Source organism: Gouania willdenowi, chromosome 21 (assembly GCF_900634775.1).
Source record: "Gouania willdenowi chromosome 21, fGouWil2.1, whole genome shotgun sequence".
In the NCBI taxonomy this organism is placed as follows: Eukaryota; Metazoa; Chordata; class Actinopteri; order Blenniiformes; family Gobiesocidae; genus Gouania; species Gouania willdenowi.
In genome coordinates this window covers 8,196,987-8,221,232 of record NC_041064.1, presented here as the reverse complement: position 1 = coordinate 8,221,232, position 24,246 = coordinate 8,196,987, and the positions used below count along the sequence as shown (strand labels likewise).

General features: G+C 35.4%; 1 protein-coding gene across 4 annotated transcripts in view; it reads left to right on the top strand.

The window, feature by feature from the left end:
- Positions 1-24,246, top strand: part of erbb4b (erb-b2 receptor tyrosine kinase 4b) — a 390,990-nt gene that overhangs the window by 209,041 nt on the left and 157,703 nt on the right. For all 4 annotated transcript variants that reach the window (XM_028435190.1, XM_028435188.1, XM_028435187.1 and 1 more), the window contains exon 3: positions 15,542-15,728. In XM_028435190.1, the coding sequence (XP_028290991.1) occupies positions 15,542-15,728 (187 nt within the window). The remainder of the gene's footprint in view (positions 1-15,541; positions 15,729-24,246) is intronic.

Genomic DNA, 24,246 nt, shown 5'->3' with positions numbered 1-24,246 from the left:
TGAATTAATTAAATAACAAAATTCATATTTTACTACTACCAGAAAAATATGCTTTTCACCTTTAACTTTTCTACCAAATTTTGACGTTGTTTAGACGTGTGGCGAAATCGTCTTTTCAATGTGTTTTCAACCATATTTTGCTGGGTGGGGCGTTACTTACTAACGCGTTACACCTAACACTGGTTGTGAAACCCACTGAGATCAAATTTGTGCATTGACTCATATTTTCTTGGTATACTGTACCCTGCTCCATTGCCTTCAGGGTTTCTCAAATACACTGGACCTCAGTTTTGAAAATGTCTGCCGTGTGTGTTTCTGTGTAAATGGCTTGTCAAAGTAGATAGTAGATAGTAGATGTTCCCTATAGAGGGAAAACTGTTGATGATTTAATGCTCCTGCAGGCATTCTTCCACAATAGGAGTACAATGAAGACTGGTGACTCCACAGGCTGTGGGTGTTGTTTTTGTTTTGTTTTTTTTTTTTACTTGGCTCAACCTCTTACAGAATGGTTTGAGGATAGCTGCTGTAGATCAAAGCAAAAATATAATCAACTGTGAGTTAAAAAAAAAAAAAAAAGGACCTCTACTTTATCTTCTTTCCTTGCTCAGGGCTGAATACAGACTGTTGTTGAAGTAGAAGTTGATAAAAGGTTAAGGAAAGGACTGTACATGATGTACTCATTGCTTGTTTTTTTCACGTGTAATGGAACATGTGGTCTTTTTTTTTTTCTTCTTCTTGTTTTGATGAGTTACATAGGTTGCTCTTCTGGTTTTCTTTTTACAGTGAGCTGTAACAGACAATACCTGACTGTGGTTTCTAAGTATAGTTGGTTCTTGTTGCTCTGGTCTTTTTGTTCAAGCGCTTTTGTGAGTATTACAAGACATTTTGGTAATTTGGAAATTATTTCCAAAGGTAAAATATATCCTGGACAATTAAAACTCAAGTGCCTTTGCAATTAGGAGCTTTTCTAAATGATCATTTACCAATATAGTTCTTGTCTGTTTATTTAGAGCTCTGTAAATCTGTTTGGAAATCACGCATCTATCAAACTGTCCTTTTAAAAGACTTTGTGTATTCATTGGCTCAGTAGTTATAGCAGTGTTTTTCAACCTTCGCCTGGAATTTAAATGGGGTCACCTGAAATGTCTGGTAATTAGGGTTGTGGCGGTACACTCGGCTCACGAGACGAGACACGATATTGGGTTCACGAGAACAAGAAGAAACTACAATGACAAAATATGACTGGACCAACACACTTTTATTTAACCGAGTTGCACAAATTGAAACTACAACTAAAATGTAGAAAAGTTAAAATAAAATAAATACCATAATATATTTCTTTCTTTTTTTTCAAGTGCAAACAATTTTATGTGCAAAACCATATCAAAGTTCTACTCTGTCAATATAGAGTGCAAACAGAGCGTGACCAAGTATGTCATTAACAACATGCTGCAACTACACAGCCATGTTATTTTAACTGGTAATAAACTACTTCTTCCACAAAATGAAACTAGGAATGCGTCTGAATAGTCCCTCCTATCTCCTTTACTATCCAATGTTCTTCAAGCCTGGAAATGTTGAAGTGGTGGCCATGATAAAGAGCGTCCAAGTTCTCTTTAAGCTCAGGAAAAGAGGCTCAATCCTTCCTTTTCACCTCCTTTAGCCTAGGAAACACTGATCTTTTACATCATCTTTTACCAAAGGAGACGATATAATGCTGAAGCACAATTCCCTGCGACGACAACATTTAAACACAAAGTGTAATAGAATCCATTTAAATACAACCTCAATTCAAAATACAAAACAAAAACCCATCTTATGTGTCAGAATGCCTATATCGGTGATTTTAGACGCAAATGCCAATATAATCCGAAACTCTTTTTTTGCTGATATCAGACCGATATCAATACAGGATCAGGATACCATTAAAAACAGAAAATCTACCCATAAAACCTGATGCACAAATGCAGAGGATCTGAAACACATTCACAGTCACTGCGAGGAAACTTCCCAACTTTAGCTAAAACTCATCTTCCAGGCGTGATTATGAAGCTAACCGTGGGCTACGTGAAACTAGGACTATGGCTCCCATCCAAACACACTTCTCCTACTCGTCAGCTCATCGTAAGGCAGCGTGGGGAAGTGATTACTCTCGGATTAAGACTTGCCTCGCTGCCGATATGTGCAGCATAATTAAATAATAGCTGCCTCACCCCAACAGTCCCAATGCAGACGGGCCTCTCAGCCTCGTCACATCGCTACAATATTAACCATGACACAAGCGTAACCAGGCCAGTAATTAATGCACTGAATCAATTACAAATTAGTCAATTTGGAGAATTCCCAAAAGGAGTCCACTCATTACCAGTGCTATGATCAGACTGCAAGATCTTCTGTTGGGAACTGGTGTCATTGGCTTCTTTAGCGTCAAATTGTCATCTCTGTTCTGAGGGTAAAAGTTAAGGACAAAAATGTGAATAATTGCTACGCTACTTTCCAACATTAACACCTTGAAGGCTTGAATGGTACTAAAAAGTTATAATGGGGTTAACACGCTTGATAGCGTGAAGGTTTGCCTAAACAGCTGATTAAAAATGCCAATCCTGGCCATTTCTATTGGGTTTATTTTATACATTATTAACAATTTGCGTTATTTTCTAACTAAAGATCTTAGTTACATTGCTTTTGATCGTAATGATTGGTGACCGTTGCTTCAAATTTATACTTGTGGGATTCGTTTTGCACATGCAAAAAAAATCCCACATAGAAAAGCTATTCTAACCAGGGTTGGGGTCAATAATAATTGTAATCGCGTAATTTTGAAATTGTGTTGCTGTCGTAATCCTAATTAAATTGTATTTGAGTTTAGATAATTGACTTTGTATTTGTAATTGCTGTGAAAATTCTATAATAAATTGTGAATTATAACCTAACTGGGGAACTATGTTGTAGTTCTACTACACATATGTAGTTAACAATTATTAAAATACAGTATCTTCCATATCAAGCTTTCCCACATTTTACTATTTAAAAAATGTTGGTCCGATATCAGCCAGAAAACAAATATCGGATTTTATCGGACTGCATCTAAAATTTCCGATATATATTATATTATATTTATTCATATGTAGAATACTGTAGATATTATGTTGAAGGTTAAAATGTGTGTAACCAATTGTTTAATAATAAATGGGTCAGTTTTTCCAATACCTACTGTTGCTGACTATTGTTCTCTGTATGAGTGACATCACTTGATCAAGCATTTTCTAACATTCCACACTTTTTATTACAGAAAAAAAAAAAGTAATAAAAGTATGTGTGATTCGTGCTGATATCGTATCGGATCGATATCGGACAGTACTCAAGGCTGTAATATTGGTATCTTATCAGAAGTGAAAAAGTTGTATCGGGACATCCCTAGTGATTAATTTAACTTTAGCATTTGAGAATGTAATTGTAATTGACTTTCTGAGGTTAAAAAACTGCAGGTCACTGTAATTGTAATTGAACATGGATAATTGAAGACGTAATTGTAACTGAAAAATGTAAATGACAACCCTGATTCTAACTCACTTTATAGGAAGGTGTTATTGTGAATTATTCCTGTAATAATGGATCTGCCCACATAATGAGGTGTACACTATACTATTCATTTTTTTATTTATTTATTTTTTTTCTGCTGAAGTAGGGAGATTATACTGTATATGTATTAATGAGTGAGGGATTTTTTTTTTATTTTATTTTTTGGCACAATGCTTGTGCTGTCAGGTCGGGGAAATAAGAAAGAGCTTCCCTGATGAAACGTGTTTCCATTGTGTGCCCTTGGGTGACTGTTCCTGGAACGTTTGGAAACTAAACCTATTATTATGCAACCAATTTAAAGGGGGACTTGAATCATTCATTCTTTTATTTTCCCAAATACTCTTTTATAATGCTTCTGCATATTTCATTGACACTAAATAGTTCAAGACAGATTTAAAAAAAAAAAATACAAAATAAAAAAAAACAAAAACGCACTGAATGTGGTGCCTAGACAGTAGACAGACACCAATGCAAGTTCTCATATTGAATTTTCAGAATGAATTATTAAAATAATACGCATGTTTTAATACAAAAAAAACTACAAACGAAATACTTTAACACACTTTTATTCTTCTTTTTTCTCTCCTTTAACCTCTCGTCTCTCTCTGTCCTTCTCTTTCGTTCTTTTTCTTTTTTATCTTCTTTTTTCTCCTTTTTTCTTCTCTTTTCTAATCTACTTTGTTTTTCCTTTTCCCTTATCGTTCTCTATGTTGGAAGCAGAAGTTTAATGTACACTGCCAATGGACTCTAGCACAGTACAGATGTGTCCTATAATAAGCAACAATTATTAATGCTTATTAATACCTCCATCATGGGCGTTTATGTATTTGTTTTTGTCTGTTAGCAAGATTACATCAGAAGTACATGATGAATTTTCAAAGAAATGGGGGTGTCTATACATTTGGACTTACTAGCCATACAGGGAGTTTGTATGTGGGGGGGGGGCACTGCCCCCTCCCCAGTGATCAATGCAGTGGGTTGAACGGTGTTGTGATAATCTACTCGCCCTCCTCCCCCACAGCAAAATTGCCGTCCACCGGCCACGGAAGCACATAGACAATCAGCGAAGGTGGAGTTACGTTGCTAGAGAGTTTAAATGCCATAATTTACATTGTACTTTTAAATGCTTTTAAACCCTATGGATCATTTTATTATCACCTACCTGTTGTTTAACTTAGTGATGAAAAATTGACAGCAAGTTTCTCCCTCCATGTTAAAATGTGTCTCCCATATTAAAGCACATGTATCCAGTGTTGTATGACAAATCATGTAGAACATAATAAATAATAACACTGCTTAATGTGAGCAACTTTACTCTCTGCTTCTTTACAAGAGTTACAAGAGGTAGCGGAGCAACAAGCAGCATTTTGGATTCATTTTGGCAGGTCCATAAAACTTATGTTATTAATAAAAACAGTTAGATTTGTACATTTGTTTTCGTTCCTTATTTTTGAAGCGAAACTCAAGAAGTTATATATATATATATATATTTTTTTTTTTTTTTTTTTTGCTGCCCCCCCAGCAAGAATCTCAAACTCCACCTATGCTGTATGTTTATTAATGGGGGTACCAGGATCTGGATCACTGATCCAGATAACTGCAAATATCTGGTGAGAGACAGTTGTTCAATACTTAAACCATATAGTGGCTGCCTTAGCTTATTATTACACCTGAATGAATCCCTGCAATCACAGAAACATGTCAGCGTAAAGACTTGCCAACAAGTTAAAATAATGACATTTGGGCTTTGAGGGTCCCAAAATCTCTCGCTACATGTTTGAAACCATTCCCCAGAGCATCACCCCCATCCCATCTGTGTGCATTTTTTTGATTCTGATTCTTGCTGCCATGTTTTCTCTCCCAGAAACAAACTGCTACTTTTTTTTGTCAGACTACTTCTACAATAATCTTTCTTTGGAATCACACTATGCAGGTCAGCATTTATTCCCAGTAGATACACTGCCAAACACAAAAAAACAACAACAAAACCTCCTTGTAGAATCAACTCAATAAATCATTAAATGGAATATTTTTTAATGTGAAGTATATCCTTATTCAATCCACATCAGTGTTTCTCAAAGCTAGGATAATGTTCAGATTTAAAATAGTTTTATTCAATGAAAAATCTGAGTTAACAACAAAAGTTATCAACCTTTTCAGTTAAAGCCAAAATGTGCATCTCAGGACCATAAAGACAACTATTTAATTCCACAAATGTAAAGAATTCACACAAAATGCAACAAATACGTACATTTTTATCAGCTGATCAGGGCTGTAGTTTGTGAGAGTTAATCCTTCATTACTCAGATGAAGTCAGTAATACACAGACATTCAAAATCACACCAGCACTGTTTCTTATAAGCTGATTAAAATGTCACTGCACCAGAAGTGGGTGACAATGTCTCCTGGCACAATCAAAATGAGTAAAAAGGTAAAAGCATGTTTCCTCCCTTTTGGTTTACCTTCTTAAGTAGATCATTTTAACTGTTTTTGCTTTCCTTGTTGATAAAAAGCGCTACTAAGCAGCAGCCATTGACCCTTTGTAAATGCCAGCGAATGACATGCGTCGTTCACAAAAGGTTTTCAAACCTCACACGTCATTTGTTCTTTTTGCTTTGCTATCACAGCCATCCATGAGAATAAACACACCTGTCTAGACTCCATCCCCCTTTAAGAGTCCTTACATGCATGCTTTAAAATCACACTTCAACACTTTCCAAAAGTATGACTTTTAAAATGCTCACAATAACTTTTGGGGGATTATTTGCAGGATTACGACAGCCAACTCTTTCTAAACTAGATTAACTGCCTCCAAATGTCCATTAGTCCAGTGTTTCTCAAATGGGGGTATATAATGACACGACAGAGGGTACTTGAGGGGGAGAGAGAGAGGAAAATTAGCAAATGAAAGGATTAAAAACACAAGGTTTTATCATGTTTATTTTAGTTAAAAATGATAATCATAATAATATTTCCAGCAACTCACAAAATGCACAAAATTACAACAAAAAAGACACACTAAATGAGAAAACAACACACATGATCACTACAAAATACACAAAAATAACAGAGAAATGTACAAAACGAAATAAGAAAAAAACAAATTACACCAAAAACACACAATAGTTTAAATAATACCAACAACACACAAAATGACAACAAAACACACAAAATGATTAGAACACGAACTGAGAAAACAAGAGTCAGTCTTGGTCCCACACCAGGAGAGAGATGACCGTAAATGATAAAAGCTATAAAAATAAATCAATTCAGGAGCTACTAAATACTGTTTCATTCCTTATTTACAAAATGAGATTCTTTAAATAGTTCCAGCGAGATTCATTTTGTCTTCTTTTTTAATCATATGTTAAGTTGAGGTTTTGTTTTTTCAGACAAGGATTTCAGGAAATGTTTATCTCCTGACATGTTTCAACTACAAGGCTTCGTCAGAGGAGTTCTGCTAATTGCCTTTGATGTTCCTTTGATGTTTATCTTGGAACATAAATCCAGAAATGGCCTTGTCTTAATAAACAAAAACTCAACTTCATATACTATTCAAAAAGAAGACAAAATTAATCTCGCTGGAACTATTACATGGAAGTCAAGTGAAACTTCAAAGGAACCATCAAAGGCGATCAGCAGAACTTCTCTGACAAGGACTGGCACTTGACAGTCAAAACATGTCAGGAGATAAAACATTTCCTGAAAAACCTTGTCTGAATAAACAAAACCTCAACTTGCGATTTTTTAAAATGCGTTTTAACACTCATTTATGCCATCATTATGCTCTATAGTTGTTGTTTTTTTTTTTTTGTTTTTTTCACAGAATTCTGAGCAAAGTGTAGTTGGACTTAAGGGGGTACTTGCATTCAAAAGTAAGAGAAAGGGTGTACTTGAGCCAAAAAAGTTTGAGAACCACTGGTCTGTACCACGTGACAAACTCAAGGCCCGGGGGCCAAATCCAGCCCTTCAGAGTGTCTATCTTGGCCTGCAGAAGAAAGTAAAAAGTAAACATCAATCACTGTGTAAATGACCAAATAATTCAGTTGTAGATATCTCAGGAGGCACTTGAGCCAAAAACATTTTAGAACTTACACGTCATTCAGATACTGTGTCTGTTTACAGATGTGAGCTCCTACAGAGGATTTACAAAAAAAAAGCAAGATGAAAATGAGGAATGAGGACTTAGTAATGCAAACCTTAAAGCTCCCTGTACACTCAAGTGTATCAGACTTCAATGACTATAGTCCTCCAGGAGCTGTCCCTCAATATGTATGGAAATGAGAGGCAATCATGCTAACGCATGTCCGTCCTCTTCAAACATGCTAATGATGTTCAACGCCATATTTCAAAGAGCACTAGTAGCATTTCTCTGTTCTCTTCTGACGTGGAACCGGTGTGGTGTTAATTATGTGTCAAGTTTACTTGTGTGCACCTTTTCCTGAAAACCGTATTTCTTCTTCTTCATCGAACTTCCTTTTTTTTTAATATCCATTTTTTCCTCATGTTTCCCTGCGCTCGCTACCTCACAAACCTCCTCTACTCTTTTTAAAGTCAAGGGTTAACGGAACTGATTTAAAACTGTGCATGACTCAGTGACTTAAGTGAAGGGTTTGTTCCACTGCTACACATTTGTTCACAAATGCTCGGGTAAGATGAAGAAATCCCCATTAATCTTGTAAATCCCTTCCTCCCTCTTTTCACTTTTTGCTGAAATTTGAATACATTTGTCAGCTGGGGAATGTGTGGAGGTGAGAGAGAATTAAATATTTGGAAACGCAGTTTAAAGGCAGACATTGCTTTAGACACAAACATTACTTTTGGACTGACTTTTTACTGGAGGTGCGTCAGGGCGGCCCAGTGGTCCATAAGGTAACTGCGTACATTATATAAACATTTAAATAGGGTTTCTTAAACTTCTACCACAGATGTGTCTGTCAAAAAATTAGTTTTTAGGCTAGATTTTTTTGTTTTAATCGGCTGTATTTTAACGAAAAAAAAATAAAAACAACAACAATGAGAATGTTGTGCTATGATAAGTCTTCAGTATGAATCAGTGGTACCATTTTCAAAATTACATTTGTGTACTTTAAAGTTAAAATGGTACTTAGGTAGGTAACCATTTTTGTTTAAGACGTTTGACATTTTTTTTTTTTTTTATTGAAAACAGCTTTCCACGGGATAAAATACATTTTGAAATGTTACTTTAATTATGATTATCAATAACAAAGTAGTGAATATTATCTAATAAAGTTTTTTCTTTCCTTTCCCTCTAAAAAAAAAAAATATATATTACTTTTTCAGTTAGACAACAATGAGAATGTGTAAAGTGCTATTTTGTGCTATGTATAGTCTACAACTGAATATTGGGTCCCTGCCCACCTGTTGAGAATAAGGTCTATTATAAGAAAACTAGATAAAAGATCAAGGACAGCAGAGAGGTGTGATTTCATTTTTTAAAGTTGTATTTTAACAAAAAATTACCAAAAGGCCACAACAATAACAATGTGCAAAGTGCTATCTTTTGCTATGAAAAGAGTTAAGTATGAATTAGTATCCTTTTATGGCTTTTATCTCAAAATGGGTTAAATTTATTTTGTGCTCTTCAAAGTTAAAATGCAACTTATGTTGGCAACTATTTTTATTTAGCAAATTTGACATTTTGTTTTCACTAGAAATAACTTTTCAGGGGATAAAAATATGTTTTGAAATGTTACTTTCATTATGATTATCAATTGATAAGTAATAAGTAATATAATTTATATATATAATTTATTTATTTATATATTGATACATGTTTACCTATTTTTATGATTCATTTTCAAAATAAAAGCACAGTTGCTTACTATGGCTTTTAACCCAAAATCCTCACATTTTCAAAATTAAATTTGTATTAATTAGTTAAAATGGTACTTGGATCAACCATTGTTGATTTATTAGAGCCTTTAAGTGGATAAAGTCAGTTTGAAATGCTTTTTTTATACTGTAATGATTAGCAATAATCGAGATAAATATAATAAAGGCTCTATTTTTACATGTACAAAGCATTACTACATTCTTTATTTATAAATAATAATTGTATATATTTATACTGCATTATAAATACCCTTCAAAATAAAAGCACAGTAGAATATTTTCAGGTGAAAGTGTCGGACCCACTAAAAACTAGTCTACGACTGAATTCTGCTTCCCTACCCACCAGTTGAGAATCCTGGCTTAGGATGAGGTTTATTTAAAAAAATAAATAAATAAAAAGTAGCTGAAATATCAAGCACAGCATAGAGGTGTGATTTAATTTTTAAAGTTGACCTCACTACTCAGAATCTGTGTTGAACCTACTCGCACATCACAACTAGATTTTCTATTCTTTTAGGCCTAAAAAAAGAAAGAAAAAAAACCTAATTAGTATGTGCGGTGATATAAAAGAAATGAGCTCTTCTTTTGCACCCGACTGTGTGAACGACTATAAAAAGCCACTGGTTTGCTTGAAGTGAACAAACTCACATCGATGTATGGCGTTGGCCTGCACCGCTGCTGTTACTCATCAAGTCCTTTTGTTGATGCGTTTGATAAAAAGTGACCTCACACGGAACAGATTTGGCCCTAAACTCAGCTGTAATCATGACAAGTTGTTTCTCCTTTTTCATGCTGATCCGTATTGAACCAACAGCCTTCCTTCACATCCTGTGACTGCAATCGCTGGGGAAAGTTACGTTTTCATTGTTTTTGTGAAAATAAGAAATGTGTGTGGGGCAGGGCTGTGGTCAATTATAATTGTAATGGTGTAATTGATAATTACTTACAATGTTGGCATAATTATAAATATATAAATTGTAATTTAAACAATCTGTTGCTGCCATAATCATAATGAAATTGTAATTGACTTTAGATAATTCACTTTGTAAATGTAATTGCCGTGAAAAGTCTATAAAAACTACACATACTGTATGTAGTTAACAATTATAAAAATTTGTTTCATATCAAGCTTTTCCACATTTCACCATTTAAAAAAAAAATAAAAAAATTGAAATCGAGGTGTATACTGACACAAAAAAGGCTCAGAAACCCACAACAAAAAATATTAAAACCTATATTTTCATTGATTAGGAAGCCTAACAATGTAACCAATACATAGGAAATAAATTAGATGATAGATATTTGTTTTTAGTGTATTTTACAGCTGATTTAGGAAAGCTAACACAAGAGAAAAGCTAACTTTAATTAGGTTATTTATTCTCAGTAGTTGTGATTAATAAAGATAACCTTTATTAATCCCACGAATGGGAAATTGTCACAGTTTCAGCAGCAGATAAATAAAATAAAACAGCATCCATCCATCCATCCATCTTCTCCCGCTTAGCCGTTTCCGGGTCGCGGGGGCAGCATCCTCAGTAGGGAGGCCCAGACTTCCCTCTCCCCGGCCACTTCCTCCAGCTCTTCCGGGGGGACCCCGAGACGTTCCCAGCATAATGGGGAAAAACACATGGACCTGTACACAGTACAGAGAGAAAGAGGGAATACAAGTGGCAAGAAAGGACATTGCACAATAAAAATACAAATTAAAAACCGAATATATAAACATAATTGAGAATGTAATTATAATTGACTTTCTGATGATAAATAACAATTGTAATTTAATTGTAAATGGAAAAAAAATGCTGGTCATTGTAATTGAATTGTAATTGAAAAAAATTATAACTGAAAAATGTTATTGACCCCAACTCTGGTGTGGGGTAACAAATTCCTGTGAATAAAGTAAAATCCCTCTTAGTGCACAGACGCTTTCTTATTATGTACTAAAAAATAATCCAAAAAAAGATTTTTTCTTTCCATTTTTTGATATAAACAAACTCTGCCTGAATTCTAAACACAAAACGAATGCCCAGGGTTGTGTCACCGTTGTTCGTCCCTCACTGACAAGTTCATCCAGTTTGTTTTTAAAAGGACCTTCAAACCTCGGCAGGGTGCACGTGACTCATCCACAACGACCTTGTCCACATCTGTGCCACTGCCAGAAAAGTTCCACATGAACATGCGAGACAGAAACTTTTGTGTTGTGAAGTGTGTGTGTGTGTGAGCAAACATGTGAGAATGCCAAACTCCCTGTTCTCAAAAACTTCCAAATTGTAAAAAGAAACAAAAAACAATTATATTGAGGTAATTACAGAAATTCCAGATAAATACTCACTTTTGTTGCTGACTGTTTCCATTCATGGCACTCTTTAGAACAGGGTTGGGGTCAAATATATATTTTAATTATGTATGTTCAAGTACAAGTACAGTGACCTATATTTTTTACAATTACAACTAATATAGCCGCCAGCGGCAATAAATGGCCCTCACCTTCGCCGCTCCGCCTTTGCCGTGCTTCCTTCACCAAATTGCACTGCCTTCGGCAATCTGCGCCGCCTTTGATGCGCTGCCTCATAATAAAGACATAATATAACAGTAAATTTTATACTATCAATGCATTATTATTGATTTGTTCAGACAGAAATGTACTGTTGAGATAGACATATTTATGATTTTTGTTGTTGTACTAACACATCCAAGAACATTGATGGAGTAGTAGTAGTAGTAGTAGTAGTAATAGTAGTTGTAGCTCCAGGAGGAGTTTCAAGATTTGACCAATTTCCTGTTAACACAAAATATATCTTGATCCAAAATAACACAGTAAAAAATAAAGCATGCGTCTCATTGACTTTTTTGATGGAGAGGCCAAAACAGCAGTCCGTGAAAAATTTCAAACATTTTTTATTTATTTCATTTTCATTTTTAAAGTGTCTTCACTTTGTAAGGGGCGCTAACGTGGCAATTTCCGTGTTTCCACATTGAGCTGGTTTAGGGCAGAGAGTTTAACAACTGATTTACATTTGATGCAAATCAAAGTTTATACTTCTCAAGATGATCTCTGTGTAATGTTACAGTAATTAGCTCCACCCCTTGTTTTACGTTACAGTTATTAGCTCCTCCCTTTGTTACGTTACAATTAATAGCTCCGCCCTCTGTGTTATGTTACAGTTATTAGCTCCGCCCCTTTTTTAATTACGTTACAGTTAGCCCCACCCCATTTTGTTGTGTTACAGCAATTAGCTCCGCCCATTGTGTCACTGACGGGTACGTGGCATTCGCATAGGCTCCGCCCCTTTTATCGTAGTGTGGCCACTACGAGAGCAAGAGGCCTTTCGCCAGCTCGTGGCGCTCAGACCTAATTACAATTATGTTTTCCCCCTGAAAATCAATTACAATTACGTTCTCAATTACTAACGGCCCAGGCCATCAGAACTGAACCGAACTGTGAACCGTGACCATAAAACTGAGGTACGTATTGAACCGTGGGCTGACTGTATTGTTGCATCTCTAGTAATTAGAAATTCCAGACAAATACTAACTTTTGTTGCTCAGTTTTTCCAGTGATGGCAATCATTAGAATAATGATGATGGAGCTGAAACGGTGGCTAACGTAGCATTAGCTGATGCCATGCTCTTTGACAGCTGTCACCCAATAACTGCGTTACCAGAACTGTTCTTCAGTCTTTTTTCAGCTCAGTATATCAGTGGCACCAACTCTTCACACACAGATTTGTTGATTAACGGCATCATCGGGGCTGACATGGAAAGACTCTGACCACCAGTCTGCTAATGCCAACAACTGCCATGATAGTGAATTAGAGAGAGAGAGGACACAGCCTGTCACTTTGATTCACGCAACAGCAACTCCAACAGTGCTGGGCTCCTCACCAAAGCCTCAACAGTCGTTATATCTGCTCCTAAATGACATTTAGAGTGTGAAGCAATGGCTGTCCTTGTTGCTCAGTCACCCCCAGGCTGGGGCTGTGGATATGAGCGCTCAACCCAGTGCCAAGTTCTCCACCGAGGTCATAAACCCAAGAGCAACTTTTACGCGCCGACATAGTTTTAACTCAACTCACTAGAATGTGGAAAGTGACCTTGAAACGGTCAGTGATCACATGATCTCTTTTTAATAATACTTGGCTTTTAGTTATGTGCCGATCGTGGCCAATATTTCTTGCTAACCTAAATTTAGATGATCTGTCTGTAAGTGTCAGTTTAGTATGTTGGTAATTTTTGGTTTAATGTGAATACTAGATAATCATCCAGTCAAGGTAATGGACAAGGAGACTGGGAGGAGCTGAAACTAAGACAAGTTCTGCTGATCTGAGCTTTTAAGAAAGTGACGCTCCACTGGGATTGTCAGTCAATTTCATCTCAAAAAGTGGTCTGAAAGAAAAAAGGAAACATTTGAAAAGAGCATTTATGATGGTAGAAATATGATTGACTGTAATGAATCCTTATATTATATGAAAGTACACCTTAAAACCACTTATTTCTGCTGAATACATATATGATTAGATACTCTATATGAAGTAATGTGTTTCCACTCTTCATATTTTAGTCAAAGTATTTAAATTTTGTGTGTTTTTACATTTTTTAATTACATTTTTTTTAATTTAAATTTGTATTCATTATTTATTATTTCATAAACATTTTAGTATGGGTGATACAATTTTATATACATGATTTATACAAATATAGAAAGAAAAAGCACTAATGGAAAAATAACAAACTTAAAAAAACAAAAACAATAAAAAACAGGGCATTTAAATGACATAGCTTTTCTTACAATTTAGGAGGTAGACATCGCTACATACTGTACATAATACATAATTTGGGGAGTCATCAGTAACATCCAAGTCCTTAAAGTTTGTGTAAAGCAAATTCTGACATTTTCTTCTAAACGCATTAAATATGTCATAAATGTGTTCCTTAAAACATGTACAAAGCCGTTCAACCATTTATAATTTAATTGTGGAGCTAGGCTTCAACAACTGTGGGCGGGTCAGAAATAATAGCCGCGTTACATAACGGAGCCACCATTAGCATAAACCCGACCCTGCTGCTGAAGCACATCAAACTTCTGCGATCTCCAGCAGGTGCAATTCAGCCCCTAGCCAAAAACCAAACACTTATAAGGACTTGGGGGAATAAAACGTGTCCGCTGGTGCTATATTTTCCATGAAATGAGCACGTTTATACACCACAATTTCGTTTTTCACCTCTAGAGGGCGCAGTTGAGACTCTACCCAGCAGGGATGCATATATTCGCTGATATCTCGTTTGGCCCACTTCGAGCACTTTCGGAAGCACTATCAACGCTGGAGCCACTTTCACACTGCTCTCTCTCATAGACACAGTGAGGAGGCGGTGCCTGTCCAGCGCGTGGGCGTGGTTCCAGCGCTTCTAACTTACACGCCCCCACAGAGCAGAGGAAAGTGTTTTTTCATGATTTTGAGACCTAATTTTATATACTTAGCGATTTTTTTCATCTTTCAAATTTGGCTCAGTGGTCAATGACACATGTTTCTGTGGTGTGACAAACTCATAACATAATTTAATTTCTACTTTACACGGACTTTAAGTCAATAAGGTCAATAGTCAATACAAGTCAATAAGGACTTGAATGTTTAGCAAATTAAGCGTTAAGCAGTTAAGCGAGTGAATGCCCTCTATGGGTTGAACGCTAGTTATGGCATTTGAATTTTGCCATTGGCTGAAATCAGTGATGTCACTAACCGTCACTGTTGGCCCCGCCCCTTCTATAAAAGATGGGAGGAGAGACTAGATTTCCTCCTCTTACAGCCCTCAGCAAGCATTGATTGACAGCTCCACGTGTAACTGTGCAGCGCTGCGACTGGGCGTATCTTACTCTAGGAGCAATGGCCATAATCAAGGCATTTTTTAATTTCCCTCTAGTGCCAGGTAAGCAAAAACCTGGGGGCGTACTTCCACTATAAGAACAGGAACTTGGAAACTCACCCAAATAGAAGACTCACTCGAATCATTCCAGAGTTAGAATCTGGCCCAACATTAAAACATCCAACCTTCACTTTTGGTTAAGCAACATTATTAATGCTCCTCTCCTTAAATCTGTCCACAGTCCATTCGAGAAGTGACAGGCTATGTGTTGGTGGCTCTGAATCAGTTCGACTACTTGCCTCTGGAGAACCTGAGGATCATCAGAGGAACGAAGCTGTATGAGGACCGTTACTCCCTCGCCATCTTCCTTAACTACAGACGTGATGGAAACTTTGGACTACGTCAGTTGGGTCTGAAGAACCTCACAGGCAAGTGTTTGAATGTGGATCTACTTTCTGAACTTCGACCTGTCTTTTTGTTTGGGTTTTCTGCTGACTCCCACTGTAGCTGAAGGTGGTTGAACACAGACGTGAACATTGAAGAACAGTCATGTGGAGACAGAGCCATCTATAGGGGGAATAAAGGGGAGAGATTTTTGGGTCCATCCATAAAGTCAGCAAAATGATGGTCTATTGTTCTATGAATCTGTGATAATCACATTTATTTATTTATCTGAATAATATCCACTGTTATTCAGGAAGTGTACTTTCTGTGCCATAGTATATAGTCATCTTAAAGATGTAAATCCATGTTTTAATCTGAAATAAAATGGGTTAAAAGTTGCAAATGAGTGGCCAGAGTGAACACAAAAAGGGTTAAAAGTGGCAGAAATAGGGAGAGTGGGGGTAATGTTATTTCAAAATTAGGAACAATTAGTTTAAACTGGCAAAAAAATAAATAAAAAAAAGTGAAGTTGGTTAAATTGGCAAAAAATAAGCATGAAATATGGTCAAAAGAGGTAAGAAGTGGTGGAAAGGGTTTATAAGTGCCAGAAATCTCAGAAAGAGTGTTGAAATTTGATGGAGAAGTTGCAGAAATGTAGAAAAATGTAATAAAAAGAGCCAAAATATGGCAAGAGAAAGTGATGGAAATATGCCAAGTTTTTTGTAGGTATAGAAAAAGGGTAAACAATAGGCAAAAATTGGGTCAAATTGTTCAAAAAATATTCTTAGTTTTTTGAAGGCATCTGGTGACCCCTCCCAGTGTCTCGTAACGCTAAATGGGGTCCTGACCTTAAGGTTGAGAACCCCTGTCTTAGGGGTCAAATAAAGTAATTATTTAAAACCTATACTTATAGAGGCTTCTATACCTAATATAGGAGAGTGGGTAAATAATTGTATTTAATGTTTATTTTATCAACTTTTTTAATTGGCAAAAATAGATTATTATATGCATTATAGTCTGTTTATTATCTTAGCATTGGCCTTGTGTTAACCTTTTGAATCTTATATTGTTACTGCATCTTTTTCCATGAATTTCTAACAATGTCACCATGAATTTGTTGAAGATCTGTATTTACATTTGCCTCCAAGGGCATTCAGGTGGTAAACAAACCCTGAGATGTTTTATCAAACATGTGACGCTTATATGGAAGAAAAGAAAAAAGAAAGGATTGGTCTTAAATATAAGGTAGAAGGAAGAGAAAATAGTGATTTCACTACAGCCTTCGTGAACAATGGTTCCTGGCGTTTGTTATTATTAACGACCCTGACCACCAGGTTAAAATGAAAAGCAGCTTTTATATTGTATAACTAATTACATTCATTTCCCTACAGGGTTATGTGTGGGAAGGAGAACTCACCGTGTGTCGTTTTTATGCTCAATATAGGTTTTACAGATCTTAGAGAACATGCAGTGACGTGTGGTGAGGCACTGCACTGACCCTTTCAGAGTCAGATTTACAATTATTTGAACCCATTTATAGAGTAGCTAAAATTTATCAATGAATTGGCAGCTTGCACATTGACTACTAGTTGTGTTTTATATCATATATCAACAATATTACACACACACACAGAGAGTTATTCATAGCACTTCAGAGAAAGAGCAGATTTGCACTGCACCCTCATCGTTTTCTTAATCGCAATTCCACAATTCATACTCGATAAAAATAAAACTGCGTCGTAATCACGGTCTTACCTTTACTCTTAGTGTTTTACACGCTGATAAAACTCAATTATGTTCTCAGTTTAGTCAACAACAGCAGAAAGGCATATTTAATGGAAGATTATTTAAATTAAATGTACATTTTACAGACAATGAAATTTGTATTTATCATCAAATTTTATCAAACTTGTTATAAACTGGGTTCAGGATACGATTCTCTCACGATTTATTTTACAAAATGGGACTGTAGAAAAATGACGACTGAAACATATTCCTTTATTTTTTTTGGGAAAAAAAACTAAAAAATACTGTACAATTTTCCTTTTCTTTTTCATTGTCAAAAGAAAAGGAACTATTCAAAACAATGCAATTTACCTAAAAATAAATCTTGAATGAAATAAATAAAGGAATAATACAAATGAAGAAGAAGCCTATTGGTTTAAATTCTGGTTCTATAGTAAACAATGCAAAACTACATAATAGTTATTTTTCTTTTTAAAAGTGCAACTGAAAATGTATTTTGTGCCTTAACAATTAGACTTTTAAAAAAAGTCATTGCACTGTATTTACGTCAGATATTTGTTTGGACGAGCAGAGGGCGCTTGTAACCCAGTGGTCGATTGGCATGCAGATATTCTTGCTGTGAAGAAGAAATGCTATGCGCTAGCAGACAGAGCTAATAAAAAAATGTGACTTTTACAGATATTCATGTAATATTACAGATTCTTTCAGTGCTAAAGGGGTAAGGAATCATTTATGAACATGTTTAAGAGTAGAAGGCGGCCAGAAAGAAAGTAGTAGCAGATTCCACCCGCCGCCTCCACTTCTGGACAAGAGAAGGATAAATATATAGCGCCCTCTTCTGTTTAAAAAAAGTACTGCGATTTAAATTTCAGATGTGAACCGTGATACCTATGAATCGATTTTTAACTGCCTTACGATTAATCATTACATCCTTATTGGTAACACATTCAACTCTACAGTAGCACTTCCAGTGATGAGATGGCTAAAAACAGGGAAACCTGTGATTTTGTTGGAAATGTCCCCCTTATCTTCTTTTAGTTTTAAAAGTTTCTCTGTCTCAAATGTCTGCAGTGTTATGCTAGCTAGAAAGAACGTAGCAGCAACAGCGCTGTATCAATTCACTAATGCACTGTGAATGTACATATAGCATTTAGCATAGCACGGTTGCATTTAAAGGCAGCGTAGTGATCTGTCTTTTTAAGTAAAGGGTTTTCCTATGGGGAACTGACTGGGCATGCACAAACACATCCATACACTGATCTGCTGCTCTGCAAAGTCATTTGAGCTTTGAAAAGCACAAATTGCCGATACTTTAAAACGTATAGGCATCGTGTGTGTGTGTGCGCGCGCGTGCGTGCGTGCGGAATTTAATGATGCTACAATTTTTTTAATTAGATAAAATCATAGTGTATATGTCATAGATCAACAAATCGTACATCATTTACTCTGAAAAGACAGGAAAAAGATTGAAATTGCCGAGTGAAAGTTTGTTTTCAATCTTCACCTCTGTTGACATTTTCACGCAGTGCATTGTGGGATGTAGAGTCCAGTAATTGGGTGCATAGAAGTGTTTTTACTTCATTCTTACCATGATTTCTTGTTTTTCTTCTTCACACAAGGAGGAGAAAGATTGGCTTGAAATAATTTTTAGTTTAATTCCAGTATTCCTCGTGATATCAGAATTATATAAAAACTAATGGTGGGACTCTTTAAAAAAAAAAAAAAAAAAATCTAATTAACTAGAGACTTTGTAATTAATTAACTTTGATTTATTGCCGAACAATATTTGACACAAGAAGCACAGTTTTGCAATTTATTTTGATTTTGGTGTTTGAACAATAAATGAGCTTAAACAACAAAATTGTGTTATTATTTTCATCACTCAGTGCTAACACAATATGCAATTTGAATAAAAAATATGATTGCAGCTGCATGTTAGCTGCAACATGCTAAGCAATAGTACAACTTAAACCTGGTCCTGTGTCCTTAACGTTTTTTTTTATTATTATCATTATTTTTTTTATGTAGCGATGTTCAACATAACCTTTTTTGCCGATATTCCATTTATACTCAAATTTTCCAAAAATACGACACCTAAATATTCTGTTAGACGGCATTTATTTTAGTTAAAAATGGTTTAAATGCATAAAAACATACTAAATATGTAAATTTTTTAATTACTTCAATCTACTGAAATTGATTTTCTGCCCTATTTTTGTTATATTACAGTCCTGTATAAGATTTCAAAGTTTTTCTATTTTTATTTCCATCGTAATATTTTCATGCTAACTTTGCCTGATGATGCCATTTTATGTAATATCATGCAGTGAAACCGGTTGAAGCTACTTTTAATGTGATACCCTGCTAAATGTATTCCACAAAAAATCATCTATGCAAAATACGAATAAATATTCAACTTTAGTTATAGAAAATGTGGCATATTTGTTTTTTAACATGTCTCAAACAAAAGCACATACAGGCTTTTCAATATCGGTGGAAAAACCTATACCGATATGACAGTTTATGTCAAATATCGGCCGATAACAGAAGTTTGCGCTCTCTAAATGCTCTTGTGGTTAATGTGGACATTGTGGTGAATGATAGTGATGAGATTATGATTGTATTGACGTGTTTTTTAACAGTCTTTTGTTCTTGTGGATAGTATTATTGTTAAAAATTATGCTGTGATGAAAATTTTTATTTCCAAAGCCAGCTTTTTTTCATTGTGGGGCCAAGTAGAAGTCAGAGAGCCAAAGCTGGACTGAGTTTGTGTCCTCCGTGGCTCCGAGTGCTGACGTTTAGTAACGTTTGACACATTTCCACACAGAGAGTCTCTGACAGGAACTAAAAAGCTTTACAAGAAATCTGTATTTATCTGTACATTAGCAACAATAGCAGCAACTGGCAGTGATGGTGCTGATTCTGAATCCATGAAAAATGCATCCTTACATTGTAAAAAAAAAAATCTAAATATTACAATAAGATTGATAGTTTCTTTAACACCGATTAGCAGATAGTTTGAGATTTTTAGATTTTTGTTACAACGTATTTGACGTACCTTTTTTTAATTATACCATTATTGAAATATGACGCAAATTCTCCCTTAATTCCACTTTCTTGAATATGTTCCTGTGTTTTTAGAGCAACGGAAACAAGAGGTCAGCTGGGAATCACTGTTTCTGATATTTGATTTTACATTTAAACACATCCAAAATCTTCTTCAGATGGCATTTTTCCTTTTGGTTTTACCGCAGTGGATCATCTCCAAAACATATCAACCAGCTTTTTAATGCGCACAGCATATATATATATATATATATATATATATATATATATATATATATATATATATATATATATATATATATATATATATATATATATATATATATTTATTTTTTTACCTATATAAAAAGATTCATAGTTCAAATGAAAATACAGGTTGGGTTTGTAAATATATAATACACATAATATAATAAAAAGTTTTAGTACACACAGACATATATCAGATTACTTGTTTGTTTAAAGTAATTTAAACAAGGAATTTGACAAATATGTGAATAAATGAGAGCCCATAAAATTGCAGAAGGTGCTGCTGAATTTATTATTTTGATATTAAAGCATTTATTTAAGTATTTATCCAACTCTGTTTGATTTTAAGTATTATGGTAACATACTATTTTATACTGACGCAGAAAAAGCTAATCTATAAGATAGAATCGAATAGAATAAACTTTTATTAATCCCCATAGGGGAAATAAACACATTGCAGCAACACCATAGAATAGCAAAAGTAAGCAGTGAGCTTTTACTCCTGCTCGTAATCTGTATTAGGAGTGTCCCGATCCGATATTGATATCAGATATCGGTCCGATATCAGCCAGAAAACAAATATCGGATTTTATCAAACTGCATCTAAAATCTCAGCTATATATTATATTATATTTAGTCAATTGTAGAATACAATAGAATATTGTAGAATAAATGGGGCAGTTTATCTCATACCTACTGTTGCTGACTATTGTTCTCTGTTTTTCTAACATTCCACACTAGAAAATAAGTAATTAAAGTATGTATGATTTTTGCTGATATCGTATCGGATCGATATCGGCCAATATTGAAGCCTGTAATATCGATATCATATCAGAAGTGAAAAAGTTGTATCGGGACATCGCTAATCTGTATATTGTGTTTTGTGTTGATCATTGCAATCACTTGTGTTTGACTGTGAATCACATTGTGTTGCCTCGTGCATGAAATGTGCTATGAAAATAAAGTTAAAATAATTTAGCTAAAAACATGACATGTGTCCCAGTTTGTCCAGATGCATTTGTCATTTTTTTTTTTTTTTTCATTTTCGTCTATGACAGAAGAAGAAACCCTGAAGATCACAATAGATTCTCCCTCTTTATGTCAAATAGCAGTGATCAAACTCCTTCTTTCTTTTAAAAGCACGCTGTCGCATTCATTACAAGGCTTTTGATGTCGCTGTCATTTTACTCTACCTTTCCTCTTGTAGCAGCTCCTAGGAGAAGTGTAAAGTGATCGATATAATCCATAAACAACATATATAAGAGGATCAAAGTTATTACATAAGGAGCTAATCGAGAGAAAGACCCCTTTCCGTGCTGGAAAACCACACACATTGCAACTTGGATGAAATTGCCTTGGGATGAAATCAATTTGTCACTAGTATATTGTAGCATTGGACCTATTGATTTTTTTTTTTTTTCCTGGTGCACTGTGTGAGCTAGGTATGGACTGTGGATATAAGGGGATGGAGGAAGTGGTGGATCAGGTCTGTGGCTTAGCTGGGATAGGACTCCCTCTGATGCACCTTTCAATCAAGCTTAACTAAGTCTTCCTCATGAATATGAAACATAAAGCAGAATAAGTCAAGCCGGCGACTGTTGAGAGACGCTGAATCTTCACCGCGGTGTTGATTTGGAAAAATGAATATGGAGAATATATGGAAGAAAATTGAAAGTACTAGTCTTCAGTAGTCTAGTAAAAGTATAGATAATTGAATAAAAAAGGTATTGGCTATCCGTAAGGTTGCCGTATCAATATACCGTCATTCTATCCGTATGGCCAGTTTTGGTCACGTGACTAAGACTAAACTTGACCTAATCTTAACTTTAACCTTAACCCTAAAAAATTGTTGCGATATAGGGTTATAACCTAACACTAAACCTAAAGGCAGGCATACACTGTGCGATTTTAAGCCCATTTAGAGCCGATTTTCGACTCGTGCTTCTATTTTGTGGGATCGTGCATCGTGTAGTATACATGGGGTCACGAGAAGTGATGAACACCTCACGACCAGCTCCTGATCAGCAATCGTATGGTCGTAAGGAAATCAAACATGTTTGAAATCCAGTATCTCCTTGTGAGGGTATCTCACAGTTGAAGCAGTGCCACGGACCAGCTTACCGTAAATGCTCACACTGCGCATGTGCGAACACCGTAGGACCGCTGTAAAATTGACGGACTGTACTGCCTACATCTGTCCAGTCAGCTCCTGGTCCATGAGATTTGCGAGTGTCTCTCCACTTCCGGGTCCTTCTTCCTCGTCTGTATTAATGGCGACGCTTCAGTGTTCATCTTCTTCTTCTAATTTGTACGTTGCATTTCCGGAAAAAAGACCCTGACGTGTCGTGTGTGTAAAAGTAAAAAAGTACATGCTACTATGTACTTAAGTGAAAAAAAAAAGTAAAACAAATGTCCCTTCTATAATAAAACAGGGTTTTTGCAGCAAATTCCATATATATTTATATATTTTTTTATTTTTAGTGATTTTGTGCCTTTTTGTTGTCTTTTTTTCCTCTTTTTGCAAATTTGTTTTTACTTTTGTGTATTTTTTGTAATTTTGTTCGTACATTTTGTTATTTTGTATGCTTTTAGAAGGATTTCTGTGTATTGTTGTTGTTGTTTTTGCACATTTTGCATATGGAACACACACTATGTCTGCGTGTTTAAATTACATATGAGTAAATGCAGAAATAACTTCAAATGTCATATAAAGGTCCAGATGAGGTTTTTGACGTTCAGATGCTAACCTAAAACGGACGTCGTATAGACGCGCAGATGTCGATATGGACATGATTTGGAGGTCCGTGGACGTCCGATGTTTTGTTGGGAACCAGCTTCGCGGTTGTTGATTTGCGTCTTTTTACGTTTTGACATCATCTTCGAAGGTCTTAATATTTGTCTAAAAAATACCAAATACAGTAAAAAAAAAGTATTTGTACTTTGTTACTTGTTGCATCTTTGTTCAAATGTGACCAAAGTTTGTTGTTTGTGCTGATTCATGGATCAGATTCTCTATTCTGATTCATTTCACTGCCCCAGTATTGAACATGTTTTCCTTGTAGTAATTAGTCTGCTTTACTCACAAAAACAATAACAGGCTCAATACGAAGCACAACACAAATGAGCTCTCTGGTTCGACACATTTTACTACCACTCCTCCCCGTTTCCTCATTTCTTCTTCTTTCCAGATTTGTTTGGTGGTGTTGATTCATTTTCCTAACCACCTTACGTCTGCTCCGCGTCCGTCCAAATGAAGCATCCAATTTGACGCCCCATCTGCTGAATGATCCGCTTTCATTGCGAGCATGTACACAAGCCTGTGTTTTACGCCAAGGTGTTATCTACTCCTTCATGGCCCATCTGCTCCGCTCTATATCTGTTACCGTTTTTGTATCTATATTTCATATCTTTTTCAATCTTTCTCTTGCCTTTCGTCAACCTTCATATTTAGATTGAATGTCTTTCAAAAGAATGCAATGTTTGGATGCAAAATACTACTAAATA